The sequence below is a fragment of the Trachypithecus francoisi genome, unplaced genomic scaffold, assembly GCF_009764315.1.
Source record: "Trachypithecus francoisi isolate TF-2019V2 unplaced genomic scaffold, Tfra_2.0 Lachesis_group4, whole genome shotgun sequence".
Classification (NCBI taxonomy): Eukaryota; Metazoa; Chordata; class Mammalia; order Primates; family Cercopithecidae; genus Trachypithecus; species Trachypithecus francoisi.
The window spans coordinates 72,385,837-72,402,712 of NW_022681469.1; the positions used below are offsets into that span (position 1 = coordinate 72,385,837).

A 16,876-nucleotide genomic window follows, 5' to 3' on the forward strand; every position below is an offset into this window, starting at 1 on the left:
TGATCAATAGAATAGAGCAGAAGTGATGTTATGTCACTTCCAAGATTAGGTTTTTAAAGACACTGCTGACTAGGCATGGTGGCTCACGCCTGTAATCCCAGCACTTTGGGAGGCTGAGGCTGGTGGTCACCTGAGCCTAGAGAGGTCAAGGCTGCAGTGAGCCGTGATCCTGCTACTGTGCTCCAGCTTGGGCAACAGAGTGAGACCTTGTCTCAAAATAAATATATATATATTTATACTTCAGAATATTTGCCTCAATGAATGTCAAATAATGAACCCGCCTACCTGTTTTGATCTGACTCCTACTTCATAGGCCTGGCTCTCAATTCTTGCCATAGCCTGGTTCCATGCTCCTTATCCAAACAACAGAAATAGTTTTTTTTTCTTCCTTCCCAACAGAGAAGGAAATGCAGAAACATTGCTGACCTGAGGTTGTGTAGGTGTGTGTAGAGGAAGAGGTGAGGTTGGGTTCAGAAGGGAAGAAATACTAAACGACTGGGTATAGACAGAGAAGAGAGAAAAGAAATGAAAATATGTTCAGGGCCGGGCGCGGTGGCTCAAGCCTGTAATCCCAGCACTTTGGGAGGCCGAGACGGGCGGATCACGAGGTCAGGAGATCGAGACCATCCTGGCTAACACGGTGAAACCCCGTCTCTACTAAAAAAATACAAAAAAATTAGCCGGGCGAGGTGGCGGGCGCCTGTAGTCCCAGCTACTCGGGAGGCTGAGGCAGGAGAATGGCGTGAACCCGGGAGGCGGAGCTTGCAGTGAGCTGAGATCCGGCCACTGCACTCCAGCCTGGGCGGCAGAGCCAGACTCCGTCTCAAAAAAAAAAAAAAAAAAAAAAAAAAAAAAAAAGAAAATATGTTCAGGCTCTTCTACTCTTCCAAGGCAGGAACTGGACCTTATACTTTGCTTTCATTTTCTGTACCTAGGACAGTCATTTCCTTCTAATGGTGACTTAATACATTCTGTTGACTCTTTGCCATTCTGTATCTTGTCAACAAAATTTGCAACTCAGATATTAATACTCTACTTACTGATTATGCTTACTGATTATGCTTGACACTCACCACTCAGGTTTAGTTGCTGGAGATCATTTAAAGATAGCAAAGATGGTGGAATATAACTTATTTGATTATTGTATGCATGTAAACTAACCAAATTTCTCAATTCTCCTATATTTCTTGGAATCTCTCTGATTGCATTATTTGAGATATCAAGTTCTTTAAGTTGAGTCATATTAGATAGCTCTCCTGGAAGTCTTGTTAACTGTAACAAAGATTAAAAAATTATACTTGTATAAATACATCTTTGCATGACTAAAACTTTTTCTAAAATCAAATGAAAGAGTTTTGTCTGTTTTTGTTTTTGTCTTAAAAAGGGCATATTTTTATTATGTCACAAATTCTTTGTAACTGACTCTCCCTTCTGGCTAAAACCCACAAGATACTGTGCGATATCCAAGTACCTCCCCAATCTGACCAGTGCTTCTAATTCAACCCTGTGGCTTGCTACCCACTTTGCTCACATTCCCATTGCTCAGTGTTCATTGTCTCCTTCTCCCTTTCTCCACTCCCTAAATCTAACCGTGTTTTGACTTCTTTCCTGCCCCCCAACCTCCCACCCCCGGAAGTCTTTTCCAACTACTCTATTCCACATTTGATCTCCTTATTCCTAGTCCTATCAACATTGCTTTTTTTTTTTTTTTTTGCGATGGAGATCTCGATCTGTCACCAGGCTGGAGGGCAATGGCGTGATCTCAGCTCACTGCAACCTCCACTTCCCAGGTTCAAGTGATTCTCCTGCCTCAGCCTCTCGAGTACCTGGGATCACAGGTGCCCAGCACCATGCCCGGCTAGTTTTTGTATTTTTAGTAGAATGGAGTTTTGCCATGTTGGCCAGGCTGATTTTGAACTCCTGACCTCAGGTGATCCTCCCACCTCGGCCTCCCAAAGTGCTGGGATTAAGGGCATGAGCCACCTCACCAGGCCCCATTGCTTTTTATTCATCTTTTGTGTGCTTTTTTTAGATTTTTAAAATGACATGATACACATGTTTTATACCTTTTGTATGTGTTCCCAAGCATGAAATGCATTTGACCAAATGTTTAATAATGGAGTCACAGTTTGGCAATGTGACCTTAAATAAAAATTCCTACTACAAAAAGTGTTGCAAAATTGCAGGAATTAAAATATTCTGTTAAGATGAAGAATATGCATATTTAGAGAAAATAGGGCCTTTATGAGTGGCTTTTGAAATAAAGGATGTTCTATGAACAAAACAATTTTGAATGTGTAGGCACCTCTGAAATAACTAAACAACAAGGTACATTCTGGATGTTGTGCTATATGTTCTTCCAGGTATAAAGGAAGCATAAGAAATAGTTCCAACTTCACAGAGATTAAAATTTATTTTAGGGAACAGAATATATCCATATGAAAAAATCAGGAAATGGAATGAAGCAATAGGTAATCCAATGCCAAAATAATACAATTAATAACTGATGAATAAAAGTTTAGAAAAGGTTCATTACTACAAATCAGATAACTCTCTGTAAAGAGTTACATAAAAAAAAAGCTTTACATAAGTAAAGCTTCATGTAAGAAGTAGAACTTGAATAGCCTCTTAAGAATGAATAGGGGGCAGAGCTCGGTGGCTCACACCTGTAATCCCAGCACTTTGGGAGGCCAAGGCGGGTGGATCACAGGAATTCGAGACCAGCCTGGCCAACATGGTGAAACCCCGTCTCTACTAAAAATACAAAAATTAGCTGGACGTGGAGGTGAGTGCCTGTAATCCCAGCTACTTAGGAGCCTGAGGCAGGAGAATCACTTGAACCCAGGAGGCAGAGGTTGCAGTAAGCTGAGATTGCACAACTGTCCTCCAGCCTGAGTGACAGAATATCATGCATAGTCATGGCTAGTGAGAAGCTGACCAGTAAAGAAAGGTGATGCAAAGCAGAGGGAGATTTGTTTGGATAAGGAGCATGGAACCAGGCTATGGCAAGACTGGAGAGACGGGCCTGTGAAGTAGGAGTCAGATCAAAACAGGTAGGTGGGTTCATTATTTGACATTCAATGAAGGAAATATTCTTTAATTACCTTCTCAACATTTACTAGAGGTGGTGTCTGAGAGCTGTATGATGATAGGGTTCATATAGAAGGAAGGTTCCTGTTGGGCATCCTTCCTTTAGTAAAATAAAAGCCCTGTGATTAATCTGACTCTTCAGTAAGTGACCATCTGCTATTACATAAGTTAATTATTTGGGCATTTCATTTCCACCCCAAGGGGGTTATCAATGATATTTTCAACTACATGGGATATTCTTTTTGACAGGAGTTCTTGTAAATCATTTTTTCCATTTGATGACCTTTGCAATGATGTTGCAAATATGTGGACTGTTGCCTTGGGCAGCCACTCACTTTGAGTAGGTAACAGATATGAAATTTGGATTCCTGACAGGCAAGTATGATACATGGAGAACAGTCCTCTGCAATGAAGTCTGACAGCTTTGATAAGGTTTGCTAAAAGGAAGGAAGCTCCTGGCATAAATCTATGCATGAAGTGAGTGATAACCAAGGACGAGGTTGTAGACAGTGACACTGGAAAATGAGGGAGATAATCCGACAGCTTTTTTAGAGGAAAAGTGATACAATTTTGGTGTAAGATGAGGTATAACTGATGATGGAAAAGGAACAAGAATGATTTCATGAGTTTTAACCTGGCAGGTTTAAAAGAAAAACTGGCATCACAAACAGAAATGGAGAAGTTTTGAAAGGAGATGGAAGAAAAATGAGCTGACTTTAAAGTGATATTGAGTGTGTGACAACAAAAGAATAGAACATGTATAATTTCCAGGAAAAAAATGGGAACTATGGGACTACAGCACTGGTGTGAGATCAGCTTTAGTCATGTAGACTTTGGGATAATGTGCATGTAAGTGACAGCAGGTGTGGTGAGAAAGGAGTTAATAAAAAAGAGAGAGTTAAGGACATCATTGGAGATACCAACAGTTATCTTACAAGAGGAGAAAATGAGTGACATGATTATGAATCAGTCAATGAATTAACTGATTATTATATTGCAGAACTAAAAATTATCTGTTAGTACGACATCAACTTTTTAAATGCAAGGTGTATCATTATTCATTCCATCTGCTTAAGCAAGTATTCCCTGGAGTAGCTTTTCTGGAAATGTATTATATGATAGCTGTTATGTTAAAAATGGTCAAACAAGTTTGGGAAATATGGGAATATTGTGGGAAAATGAGTGCAAGACTCTTCAAAGCTTTTAATAGATCAGTATTCATTGTTATTCTTTAAGAGAAGAACCCAGTGCTTCTTAAAGCTATTTGATCACAGACACTGCTCCCCTCCTCCCTTTTTTTTTCTTGAGCAGACACTCAAGAAAAATGGGACTAGGGCTTTTAGGAGTAGACTTTGGGAAGTCCTGACTTAGATAACAGCTGTGTTCTTTTCATTTGTTTACTAAGATCTTTGTATAAATCAGTAATGTTTTAGTTTTTAAAAAATTATTTCCATAAAAGTTACTCCTAGAGTTTCAGTAAGATAAAATGCTAAACTCTAAAAATGTTAATTCTTATTGATCTAGTAATTCTTCAGGGAAAATTTCCTAAGGAAATAGTCTAAAATATGAAAAAGGCTATATTTACGGAAAAATTCATCACAGGATTATTATGAAGAAAAATTATAACATCCATAAATGCATAACAAGAGGATTAGATCTATAAATCATGTACTGGTTATAACAATTTATTGGAAAGATGATTATATCAAAGAGAAATGCTTATTGGTTAAAAAAAGAAGAATTTAAAACTGAGTGTGCAGTCTTTTATAATTTCTTGTAAAACCATATGCATAATGGGAAAAAAGACTAAAAGTTTTGTCAACGTATGCCAGTAGTTATAATACAATGATATGCTTGTGGAATGATCTTTGTTTTAATTTTATCACTTTCCAAACTTTCAGTAATGTGTTTATATGACATTTACAACTTTAAAACTCCTTTTACAATTACACCGAAACAAAAAGGAATCTATAGAATTGTCAGCTTTCATTGCTTCATATTTCATTTTAATGAAATATTTTCCTGTACAGCTTTTGTGTTGTGAAGTGTATTTATAAGCCATGTTTGGTGGGGAGGGGGAAGCCTTTCATTTAAAAAATAAAATATTCCAACTCAATTTAAAACACACATATGGTACAGATACACCACAGCTTAAATTCTGATCCTCTCCAGTCTCTCCTTCCCCACAAAGCCCACAGTCTCTTACCTTTCTCCCTTTTATCTGACTTATATTCAGCTGTTCCAGTGATTGAAGTTGGCACAGTTCAATAGGAAAATGTATAAATTGATTGCTTGAGAAGTTTAATTTCTGGATTCCTTTTAAATTACAGATGTCTGAAGAGATTTTCTGTAATTGGTTTTCTGAAAGATCAAGTACTCGCAAATTTTCTAAAGTACACAATTCTCTAGGGAAAGTTTCAAATTTATTACAGCATAAAATAAGTACATGGAGTGATATCATATTAGAAATAGATGCTGGAATTTTCTTTATTTGGTTTTTACCAAGATCCAGGTATTTAAGATTAATAAGAGAACAAAATGACTCAGAAAATATGAGGAGTTTGTTTTCACTCAATTCTAAATGAAGCAGTTGTTTACTGAAAGATATATCCACAGGTATTTCTGAAATATAATTTCCATTAACACTCAAATAATAAAGAGAATCTAAAGCACACAGTCCCAACGGAAAATATATTATTTTGTTATAATTTAATTCAATTTTAATTATTTTTTGGCAGTTTTTTATTTCAATGGGAACACCTGTGATTATGTTTCCTGAAAATTCTAGACTGCATATATTATTAAGATGTGAGATACTGTCAGTTATTTTTACCATATTATTTCTGTTTACATGAAGTTTTCTTAAATTGTTAAGCTTATGGATGTTCTTAGGAAGTTCTGTTAATTTATTATCACTAAGAGTAAGGCATTCCAACATTGCACAGCAACATATTTTCTCTGGTATATTTTTCAATAAATTTTTATCAAGTATAAGAATCCTAAGTTCCCTGAAATTCTCAATTTTGTGTGAAATAACTTCCAATTTATTGTCGGCCAGTTGGAGTTCTTTTATTTTGAGTAACTGAAAAATTTCTACAGCCAGAAAGGTAAGCTTATTATGATCCAGTAAAAGTGTTTCTAAATTTTTAAGCTCCCTAATTTCTTTTGGCAAACTGCTGATCAGGTTTCCAGTAAGGTCTAGTGAAATTAACTTTGGAAGGAAGCACAGAGCTTTAGGAAATATTGTTAATTGATTATATTCCAAATTGAGAACCCGTAAGTATTTTAAACTAGGCAGAGTATCTGGTATATGCCTTAACTTATTTTTACCCAAACTTAAAATTTCCAAGTTTCCAAGACATTCTAAGTCAGAAGGAAAATTTTCAATGTAATTGTTATAAAAAAAGAGTTGTCTGATATTCCCAAGCTGAGATATTTCTTTAGGTATATGTGATATGTGGTTGTGACTGACGTTTAATATCCTTAAATTATGAAGTAACTGAATTTCAGATGGAAGTGATGATAATCCATTTTCTTGCAGGGATAGAATTTCAAGTCCTAGCAGATCACCTGAGTCTGCCCCTTGAAAAGTTTTGATTTGATTCTTGTCTAAATATAGATGTTTTACATATTTGATTTTTAAAATGTCCTTAGGAAATTCCTGTAAACCCTTGGCCTCAAGGTTAACTGTAAAGTTCTCTGCCCCCAAGCCAAGTTGTTTCTGATTTTCTTCAGAGACTTGTGGACTAACTTCTCCTACTGTTTCATGAGATAGGAAGTTAACCAAAGCCTGATATTCCGCAATCCGCCCAGTTAGTGATGACAAACTCTGTGAAGTTTCTGTTCTAGTGCTTGTTTCAGAAAATTGAAGATTTTTCTTTTGTTCTTCATTTCTCTTAGACTTGCTTCCAGAGGAAGATGTTGACTCTAATGTAATCTGTCTAGGATGTGTTTCATAAATCTGGTTAGAAGATTTCCCTTCCAGGTAATCAGAAGCTTCGTTTATCAAATTTGATGTTTCTTTAATAAAGCCAGGCTCCTTCACTGACTGTGATCTAGATTCCTTCCTAAATTGACTAATAATATCCTCTAGCTCCTCTGACATACCCTCCTTTTCAGACATCTTATTTGCTGATATGTTTTATGCCAATACAAAATTGTAACTTGATTTTAATTTTCAGGTTTTTTCCTTTGAATCTACAAAACAAACGTTGAAATTAAAAGAAAAGATGTAATAGAGATGTCAAAATTACAAATAAATCTTAATACAACTATTTTATTTTATAAGAAATAATTTAATACAAATACAAATAATACATTTATAACAAACTAATTTTATATATAATTCCTGGTTAAGGATGGTTTATTGATTGCTTGTACTTATCACATGTTACTCTTGAAATCACTTTAAAATTACAGAAAGAAACAAAAAAGATCAAAGAAAATGAGAAAAAAGCCACAAGGGAATGAGAGGATTCAGCAAATTTCATGGAAAACATAAAAGGGGGCCGGGCGCGGTGGCTCACACCTGTAATCCCAGCACTTTGGGAGGCCGCAGTGGGCGGATCACTTCAGGTCAGGAGTTGGAGACCAGCCTGGCCTACATGGCGAAACCCTGTCTCTTCTAAAAATACAAAAATTAGCTGGGTGTGGTAGTGGGTGTCTGTAATCCCAGCTACTGAGGAGGTTGAGGCAGGAGAATTGCTTGAACCTGGGAGGCAGAGGTTGCAGTGAGCCGAGATTGCACCACTGCACTCCAGCCTGGACAACAAGAACGAAACTCTATCTCAAAATAAATAAATAAGTAACATAACATAAAAGGGAGAGCCAGTGGCCTACCATGCCACAGGTAAAGAGTATCATTCTCATTGTGAACACTGGATGTTTACATATGATACTAGTGTCTTGTTGTAACAAATTCAGTGCTTTATGACAATTTTCTTAGGGGTAGAAGTGAAATGTCTTAAGAAAGGGTACGCTTTCTGTAAGAGTAAACTAGACATCAAACAGTCCTTGCATGGATTGCAACCTACCTGAGACTTCTGAGTGACTCCCGTGGTACCAGCACCAGCTGGGTAGCACCACTCCTCAGAAGTCTGGGTCCCAGCTCTGTAAGTCCCTCCTCCAAGCTTGCAGTTTCTAAAGACCCAGTATATTCACTTTGTCCCTTCAGCCTTAGGGATGGGACAAAGCTACTTCCTATGTTTACTATCTCTGCGTTGCTGCAGTTCCATCTTTACCTTTTTAGTTCTCCAGTACTTGTCTAAGCAATTTCTTACATTAAATCCTGTCAAACTGGCAAGGTTTGGGTATTCAGTATTTCTACTCTCCAAGAGAGTAGAAAAAGAGGGAACATTTTCCAACTTGTTTTATGAGGCTAGCACTAACCTCAATATCAACACCTAACAAGGACAATATGAAAAAGAAAATTACAGGCCAAATTTACTCAAGAACAAAAATGTAAAAATTCTAAACATTAGGAAATTATTATAAATATTATAAAGCCATCAATATATAAAAAGCATACTACTTCATGAGTCAGTTGCATTTGTCCTAGGAATGCAAGTTTGGATATAACAATAGAAAACTAGGCTGGGCACGGTGGCTCAAGCCTGTAATCCCAGCACTTTGGGAGGCCGAGATGGGCGGATCACGAGGTCAGGAGATCGAGACCATCCTGACTAACACGGTGAAACCCCGTCTCTACTAAAAAAAATACAAAAACTAGCCGGGCGAGGTGGCGGGCGCCTGTAGTCCCAGTTCCTCGGGAGGCTGAGGCAGGAGAATGGCGTAAACCCGGGAGGCGGAGCTTGCAGTGAGCTGAGATCCGGCCACTGCACTCCAGTCCAGGCGACAGAGGGAGACTCCGCCTCAAAAAAAAAAAAAAAAAAAAAAAAAAAAAAACAATAGAAAACTAATGTAATTTGCCACATTAAGAGATTAAGAAGAAAAACTCATGTAAACATTGGAATAGATGTAGAGGTACTTGATAAGTTGTAACATTTTTCATAATTTACAAAGTAGGAATAGATGAGAATTTATTTAATCTGCTAAAGGGTATCCATAAAAATCTGCAGTAAACATCATATCTAGTGGTGAAACACTGAAAACTTTTGAGATTGGAAGCTAGAAAAGGTTATGCTCATCATTACTTCTATTTAACATTGTACTGAGATAGTAATTAGCCAGTGGCATAAGGCAAAAAGAAAAGGTATACGGATTAAAAAGGAAGAAATAAAATGGTCATTAGTCACAGATAATATAACTATATATGTAGAAAATCCAAGCTCATCTACAAGTAAACTATTAGAATAAATAAGAACATTAAGTAATATTGCTAAATACAAAGTCAACATACACAAGTCAATTTTCTTTCTTTTTTCTTTCTTTCTTTCTTTTTTTTTTTTGTGGGGACAGACAGTCTCACTCTGTCGCCAGGCTACAGTGCAGTGGTGCTATCTTGGCTCACTGCAACCTTTGACTCCCTGGTTCAAGTGATTCTCCTGCCTCAGCCTCCCGAGTAGCTGGGACTACAGGTGCGTGCCACCACGCCCAGCTAATTTTTGCATTTTTAGTAGAGACGAGGTTTCACCATGTTGGCCAGGATGGTCTCGATCTCCTGACCTCGTGATCCACCTGCCTCAACCTCCCAAAGTGCTGGGATTACAGGCGTGAGCCTGTAAACGTTTTAGTTTTGGTAATTGCACTATGATTATGAAAAATGTTGATATTAGGGGAAGATAGATGAAGGGTAGAAAGGAACTTTCTTTACTATTATTGCAATTTTTCTGTAAGTCTAAAATTATTTCAAAATAGAAAAATTTTTAAAGTGATCTGAGCTAAAATGTTCTAAAGTGTTTTTCATCTGGGGTCGTTAAGAAGTTATTCTGCTTGGCTGGGTGCAGGGGCTCACGCCTGTAATCCCAGCACTTTGGGAAGCCGAGGCGGGCGGATCACGCGGTCAGAAGATCCAGACCATCCTGGCTAACACGGTGAAACCACGTCTCTACTAAAAATACAAAAAATTAGCTGGGCGTGGTGGCAGACGCCTGTAGTCCCAGCTACTCGGGAGGCTGAGGCAGGAGAACCGCTTCAACCCGGGCGGCAGAGGTTGCAGTGAGCCGAGATCACGCCATTGCATTCCAGCCTGGGCAGTAAGAGCAAAACTCCGTCTCAAAACAAAACAAAACAAAAAAACTATATGAAAAAGTCTTTCTCTCATTGTTTTCACAAGCACTAAGAGTCTCATTTAAAAACATGGCTGGGCGCGGTGGTTCACGTCTGTAATCCCAGCACTTTGGGAGGACGAGGCGGGCAGATCACTTGAGGTCAGGAGTTCGAGAGCAGCCTGGCCAACAGGGTGAAATCCCGTCTCTACTAAAAATACAAGAATTAGCCGGTCGTGGTGGCGCGCGCCTGTAATCCCAGCGACTCGAGAGGCTGAGACAGGAGAATCACTTGAACCCAGGAGGCAGAGATTGCAGTGAGCTGAGATTGCACCACTGCACTCCAGCCTGGGCAACAAGCGTAAAACTCCGTTGCAAAAATACATACATACACATACATACATACAAAAAAAATTGCCGATTTGGTAGGCAAAAATATATGCAAATTCTGTTTTAACAAATATTAATAAAGTTGAACAATAACCCAATGTAATTTGTTACCTATCTGAAAGACATGCACATTCAGGGAGTTACAGCACTTTTTCATGTCGTGCAGCATCAATAAATTGTTTTCTAAATGTAGAAAAAAAGACAGTACAGGCTAACGCAACGTGGGACAGCATGCAAAGCCATGAGAAGTGGGAAAATGTGAGAGAATCTGGGCGTGGCTTACAGGGCCACTGAAGTAAGACAAACCCTTCGCTTCACCTGTGGCCTCCCGCGGCGGCTGCGACTCCTTTGCAGGACCGGTAGAGGGCGCGCGCGGTTGAGTCCAGCAATTGCGAGGACCTCAGCGGCCCGGAACTGATGCCTCTCCCGACCGTGGCTCCTCTTTCCCAGGCCGAAAGCCCCCCGCTCCGCTGCGCCCCGGCTCTGCCGCACCCACTGCGCGTTTGTGAGCTGGCCATCGGTCACACTGGGATACTCGAGGAGGAGGCGCGGGGCCTCCATTCAATTCCCTAAGAGGGACCCGAGCTGGCCGCTGCAGGCGGGTAGAGAACGCGCGTGTGAGTCTCTGGCTTTCGTACCGGAATCTCCCTGGGAGATTTTACAAGCCCCTCCAATGTTCTGATTGAATTGGTATGGGGGTCGGTCCGGGCATCTAACGAGCAGCCGGGATGGAGAATTACGTCTGGATTCTGGTCCTCAGTAGTTCACTCACGTTAATCAACCCGCGTCCATTTTCGTGGGATTGTCTTGCTCCGAGGCCCTTCCACTGAGCTTTATTTTCCTGCCTGATTTAGGGGTCCGCTAACAGGATAAACAGCGGACCATACAGGTACGGTGAAAATGGCACGTGGTGACGTGGAGGACCCAGCTTGCCACCGTTGAGGCAGCTCTCCTCAGGTTCTTTTGTCTTGGTTATCCCCGAGCTATCTTCAGGAACCGACAGGCTACCCCACCCCACGCCCGGAATGAAGGCCAGTAACTGGAGGCCAGGAATAATCAAGCACGCTCTCATTTCAAGGAGGTGACGATTGTGCCCGTTTAAAAGGGATGCCTGAGACCATGAGGATTTGGAGTTTTGGAGGCCGATCTGCCTTTGGGGAGTGAGCGTAGGGCCCTGAGAGGTGATTGTGCTTTGAGACAGTTCCCGGGGTGATGTGTCCCATCATCCAAACATTGCAGCAGAAGTCAAAGTTACAGAAAGATTCTAGTTTACTTCCAGCTTTAACATTACCAAAATACGGTATTTGTCACAAAACATGTAGTATCTGTATAATTTGAGAATGTAATTGAAGAACCCGATATAGAGCTTTTAGAAAGGGGAAATAGAAAACTTAAAAAGAATCTTGCTTGGTTTATTAATACCAACATCTAAAATATAACAAAATTGAATAAACCAATGAGTTTTATACTATGATTGAAATAAAATGCCACTATGTTCTTAAGAGTGCTAGTTTAACAGGAAATCTCCAATGCATTATTATCCGGGCTCATCTCAAAGGTTCACTTGTCATTTGTATGAGCCCTTGCTATTTGGAGGGTAGGAGGGTGCACCTCATTCTGGTGGCTGCCACCTTGATGAGGAGACACTCCTTGTTAACAGGATGGTTAGCCCACGGCTTTTCCCAGCCCCATTTTCCACACCCAGTAAATTGTTTTAGTTTATGGACCTCAGCTGCAGTTGCAATCATCATCAAATTCCAATTTTGAATTTAAAGGTGAATAATGAATGCAATGAACCTTCTAGAATTTATGAAGGGCAGTGATGTTCCTTTTTATCTAATACTTCTACATGTGTAGGCTTTCAGCATGCTATTTTGTGGACTGAATTTACAAATTGTCATTTGTTTAATGAACTGTAAATATAGCATGATGACTAACTGAAAACACATACAATTTGCTGTTATTCCAGAAGTCTATGGATTTTGTTGTTTTGTTTACATAAAAGGCATTAAAAGCAGCTGCTTAGTATACTTACCTTCTTTACTCCACATAAGCTTAATTTCTTAAGCTTAATTTGGCAATTAATGTAACCTTTTGTTTTTGGAATACAGAGTTTTCTTCCCCTTTACATTCCTGTTCTTTAGAGAGCTTAAATCCTAAGTTTCCGACTTGTGATTTAAACTCCACATGAGATAACAGGTTGGAATTTTATCTTTAATAATTTTATTTATAACTCAAAAGTAAGTTTCAAAACATTTAGTCATAGTAACTCCTATAATAGTGTTTATTTAATCCATCTTGGAGATTTTCTATTTCTGTATCTCTGATATATTTAACTATTCATTTGACTGTTAATGACTAAAAAAGGGGGAAACATTTTTTACTGCAATCAGAAAAACTCTTTCAAACTGTTATACAAAAGAAAATATATGGTGTATGAACACCCATGTATTTTTAAATAGTAAATAACAGGTAAACCAAAGCTCAGATAAAACCCAACTTTTAAATAAATAAATAAGTATATATATATATATATATAATTAATTGTTAGTGAACTGTTTAAAATAAAGATACAGGTTGGCTTTTTTTCCTCCTAATGGTTATGTGTACAAAACTAAATTTAGTATTAATTTAAAGCAAAAAACTCAGAAAGGGAAAATGGCACACATTTGATTTAGGTGAAAATTATTTACTCATTTTTCTATCTGCAGGTGATTTATCATTTTTGGTTCTTTCCTTTCCACTGTCCAACTGGTATATAATCAGTAAATACAAACAAAAATACTAACATCTGTAAAATATAACTAGGAAGGCATGCTACAAAAGCATAACATAGCATATTCCAAAAGTCAACAAATGATTTGCTGGTTACTGGACTGAAATTATACTTACCTTATTTGCTCATAAAATTGAGTTCATGGCATAATTACATAATTCTGTGGCAAAGCATCTGGTATGCTCTAGGGGAGACATGTTTTAAAACCAATTGCCTTGGATTTTTTAAATTTTAAAAATAATTTCGGCCGGGCGCGGTGGCTCAAGCCTGTAATCTCAGCACTTTGGGAGGCCGAGACGGGCGGATGACGAGGTCAGGAGATCGAGACCATCCTGGCTAACACGGTGATACCCCGTCTCTACTAAAAAATACAAAAAACTAGCCAGGCGAGGTGGCGGGCGCTTGTAGTCTCAGCTACTGGGGAGGCTGAAGCAGGAGAATGGCTTAAACCTGGGAGGTGGGGCTTGCAGTGAGCTGAGATCCGGCCACTGCACTCCAGCCTGGGCGACAGAGCAAGACTCCATCTCAAAATAATAATAATAATATTATTATTATTTTATTTTTAATTCAGGGACATGTGCACATTTGCTACACGGGCATATTGCATGATGCTGCGGTTTGGGGTATGATTGATCCCATCATCCAGGTACTGAGCATAGTGCCCAATAGTTTTTCAACCCTTACCCCCATCCCTCCCTCCCACCTCCAGTAGTCCCCAGCATCTATTGTTGCCATCTTTATGTACATAGGTACCCAGCGTTTAGCTCCCACTTATAAGTGAGGGCATGCGGTATTTGGTTTTCTGTTCCTGAACGAATTCACTCAGAATAATGGCCTCCAGTTGCATGCATGTTGTTGCAAAGGACATCGTTTCATTCTTTTTTGTGGCTGTGTAGTATTCATAGTGTGTATGTACCACATTTCCTTTATCAAATCCACCGCTGATGGGCACCTACGTTGATTTCATGTCTTTGCTATTGTGAATAGTACTGTGATGAACATATAGGAGTATATGTCTTTTGGGGAGAATAATTTATTTTCTTTTGGATATATACCAAGTGATGGGATTAATGATCAAAGGGTAGTTCTAAGTTCTTTGGGTAGTCTCCAAACTGCTTTCTACAGTGGCTGAACTAATTTACAGTCCCACTCATAGTGTATAAGCATTTCCTTTTCTCCAAAGCTTTGCCAGCATCTATTTTTTGACATTTTAGTAACAGTCATTTTGACTGGTGTGAGGCGGTATCTCATTGTGTTTTTGATTTGCGTTTCTCTGATTATTACTGATGTTGAACATTTTTCCATGTTTGTTGGCCACTTGTGTGTTTTCTTTTGATAAGATCTGTTCATTTCTTTCACTCATTTAATAGGGGTTTTTTTTTTTTTGCTTGTTCAATTAAGCTCTGCATAGATTCTGTAGAATTTTAGACTTTTGTCAGATGCATAGTTTGCAAATATTTTCTCCCATTCTGTAAGCTGTTTACTCTGTTGATGGTTTCTTTTGCTGTGTAGAAGCTTTTTAGTTTAACTAGGTTCCACTTGTCAATTTTTAGTTTTGTTTCAATTGCTTTAGAGGACCTAGTCATAAATTATTTCTAAAGGCTAATGTCCGGAATTGTGTTTCCTAGGTTTTTTTCTAGGACTCTTATAGTTTGAGGTCTTATATTTAAATCTTTAATCCATGTTGAATTAATTTTTGTATACAGTGATAGTAAGGATCAAGTATCATTCTTCCACATATGGCTAGTCAGCTATCCCAGCACCATTTATTGAGTAGGGAGTTCTTGCCCCGATGCTTACTTTTGTCAACTTTGTTGAAGCTGACAAAATCTGATAGCTGTAGGTGTGTGGATTTATTTCTGGGTTCTCTATTCAATTCTATCCGTCTATGTGTCTGCTTTTGTACCAGTACCATGCTCTTTTGGTTACTGTAGCCTTATAATTTGAATTCAGGTAGTGTGATCCTCTAGCTCTGTTCTTTTTGATTAAGATTGCTTTAGCTATTCAGGCTCTTTTTTGGTTGCATATAAATTTTAGAATTTTTTTTTCTAGCCCTGTGAACCACCACATTAGTAGCTTGATAGAAAGTGTTCAATCTGGGCCAGGCAAGGTGGGTCACACCTATAATCCCACCACTTTGGGAGGCCAAGGTGGGTGGCTCACTTGAGGTCAGGAGTTTGAGATCAGCCTGGCCCACATGGTGAAACCCTGTCTCTATTAAAAATACAAAAATTATCTGAGTGTGGTGGCGTGGGCCTGTAATCACAGCTACAAGGGAGGCTGAGGCAGGGGAATCACTTGAACCCAGGAGACAGAGGTTGCAATGAGCTGAGATCGTGCCACTGCACTCTGGCCTGGGTGACAGAGCAAAACTCAATCTCAAAAAAAAAAAAAAAAAAGTGTTCAACCTGTTGAGTGCTTTGGGCAGTGTGGCCATTTTAACAATATTGATTCTTCCAATCCATGAGCATGGAATGTTTTCCCATTTCTTTACATCATCTATGATTTCCTTCAGCAGTGTTTTGTAGTTCTCCTTGTAGTGATCTTTCACCTCTTTGATTAGATACATTCCTAGTTATTTTATTTTTGTTTATGGCTATTGTAAATGAGATTATGTTCTTGATTTGGTTCTCAGCTTTAACATTTTTGGTGTATAGAAATGCTACTGATTTTTGTACACTGATTTTTGTATCCTGAAAAATTACTGAAGTTACCAGTTCCAGAAGCCTTTTGGTGGAGTTTTCAGGGTTTTCTAGGTATAGAATCATATCTTCAGCAAAGGAAGTTTGACTTCTTTTTATGTTTGGATGCTTTTTCTTTCTCTTGCCTGATTACTCTGGCTAGGACTTCTAGTTCTATGTTGAATAGGAGTGGTGAGAGTGGGCATCAGTTTTCAGTTCTCAATGGGAATGCTTCCAGTTTTTGACCATTCAGTATGATGTTGGCTATGGGTTTGTCATAGATGGCTCTTATTTTGAGGTATGTTCCTTTGAAGCCTAGTTTCTGGAGGGTTTTTTTTTTATCATAAAGAGATGTTGGATTTTATCAAAAGCTTTTTCTGCATCTATTGATATGATCATACAGTTTTTGTTTTTAATTATGTTTTATTATATTTATGTGGTGAATCCCATTTACTGATTTCTGTATGTTGAACCAACCTTGCATCCCAGGAATGAAACCTGTGGTCGTGGTAAATTAATTTTTCAATGGGATGCTGGCTTCGATTTGCTATTTTTGCTGAGGATTTTTGTGTCTATGTTCATCAGGGGTATTGGCCTGTAGTTTCTCTCATTATGTCTTTGTCAGGTTTTGATATCAATGTAACGCTGTATTTGCAGAATGAGTTAGGGAGGAATCTCTCTTCCTCTTTTTTTTTTTTTTTTTTTTTTAAGAATAGTTTCAGTAGAATTGGTACCAGCTCTTCTTTGTTTACGTCTGGTAGAATTCAGCTGCG

General features: G+C 38.6%; 1 protein-coding gene across 1 annotated transcript in view; it reads right to left on the bottom strand.

The window, feature by feature from the left end:
• The window catches only part of LRRD1 (leucine rich repeats and death domain containing 1), a 33,356-nt gene extending 20,302 nt beyond the window's left edge, over positions 1-13,054 (bottom strand). The window contains exons 1-3 of the mRNA XM_033194807.1: positions 10,965-13,054; positions 5,297-7,287; positions 1,074-1,272 (exon numbers count right to left, since the gene is read on the bottom strand). Coding sequence (XP_033050698.1) covers positions 1,074-1,272; positions 5,297-7,213 — 2,116 coding nt within the window. The 5' untranslated portion in view covers positions 7,214-7,287; positions 10,965-13,054. The remainder of the gene's footprint in view (positions 1-1,073; positions 1,273-5,296; positions 7,288-10,964) is intronic.
• Positions 13,055-16,876: the final 3,822 nt, after the last annotated feature.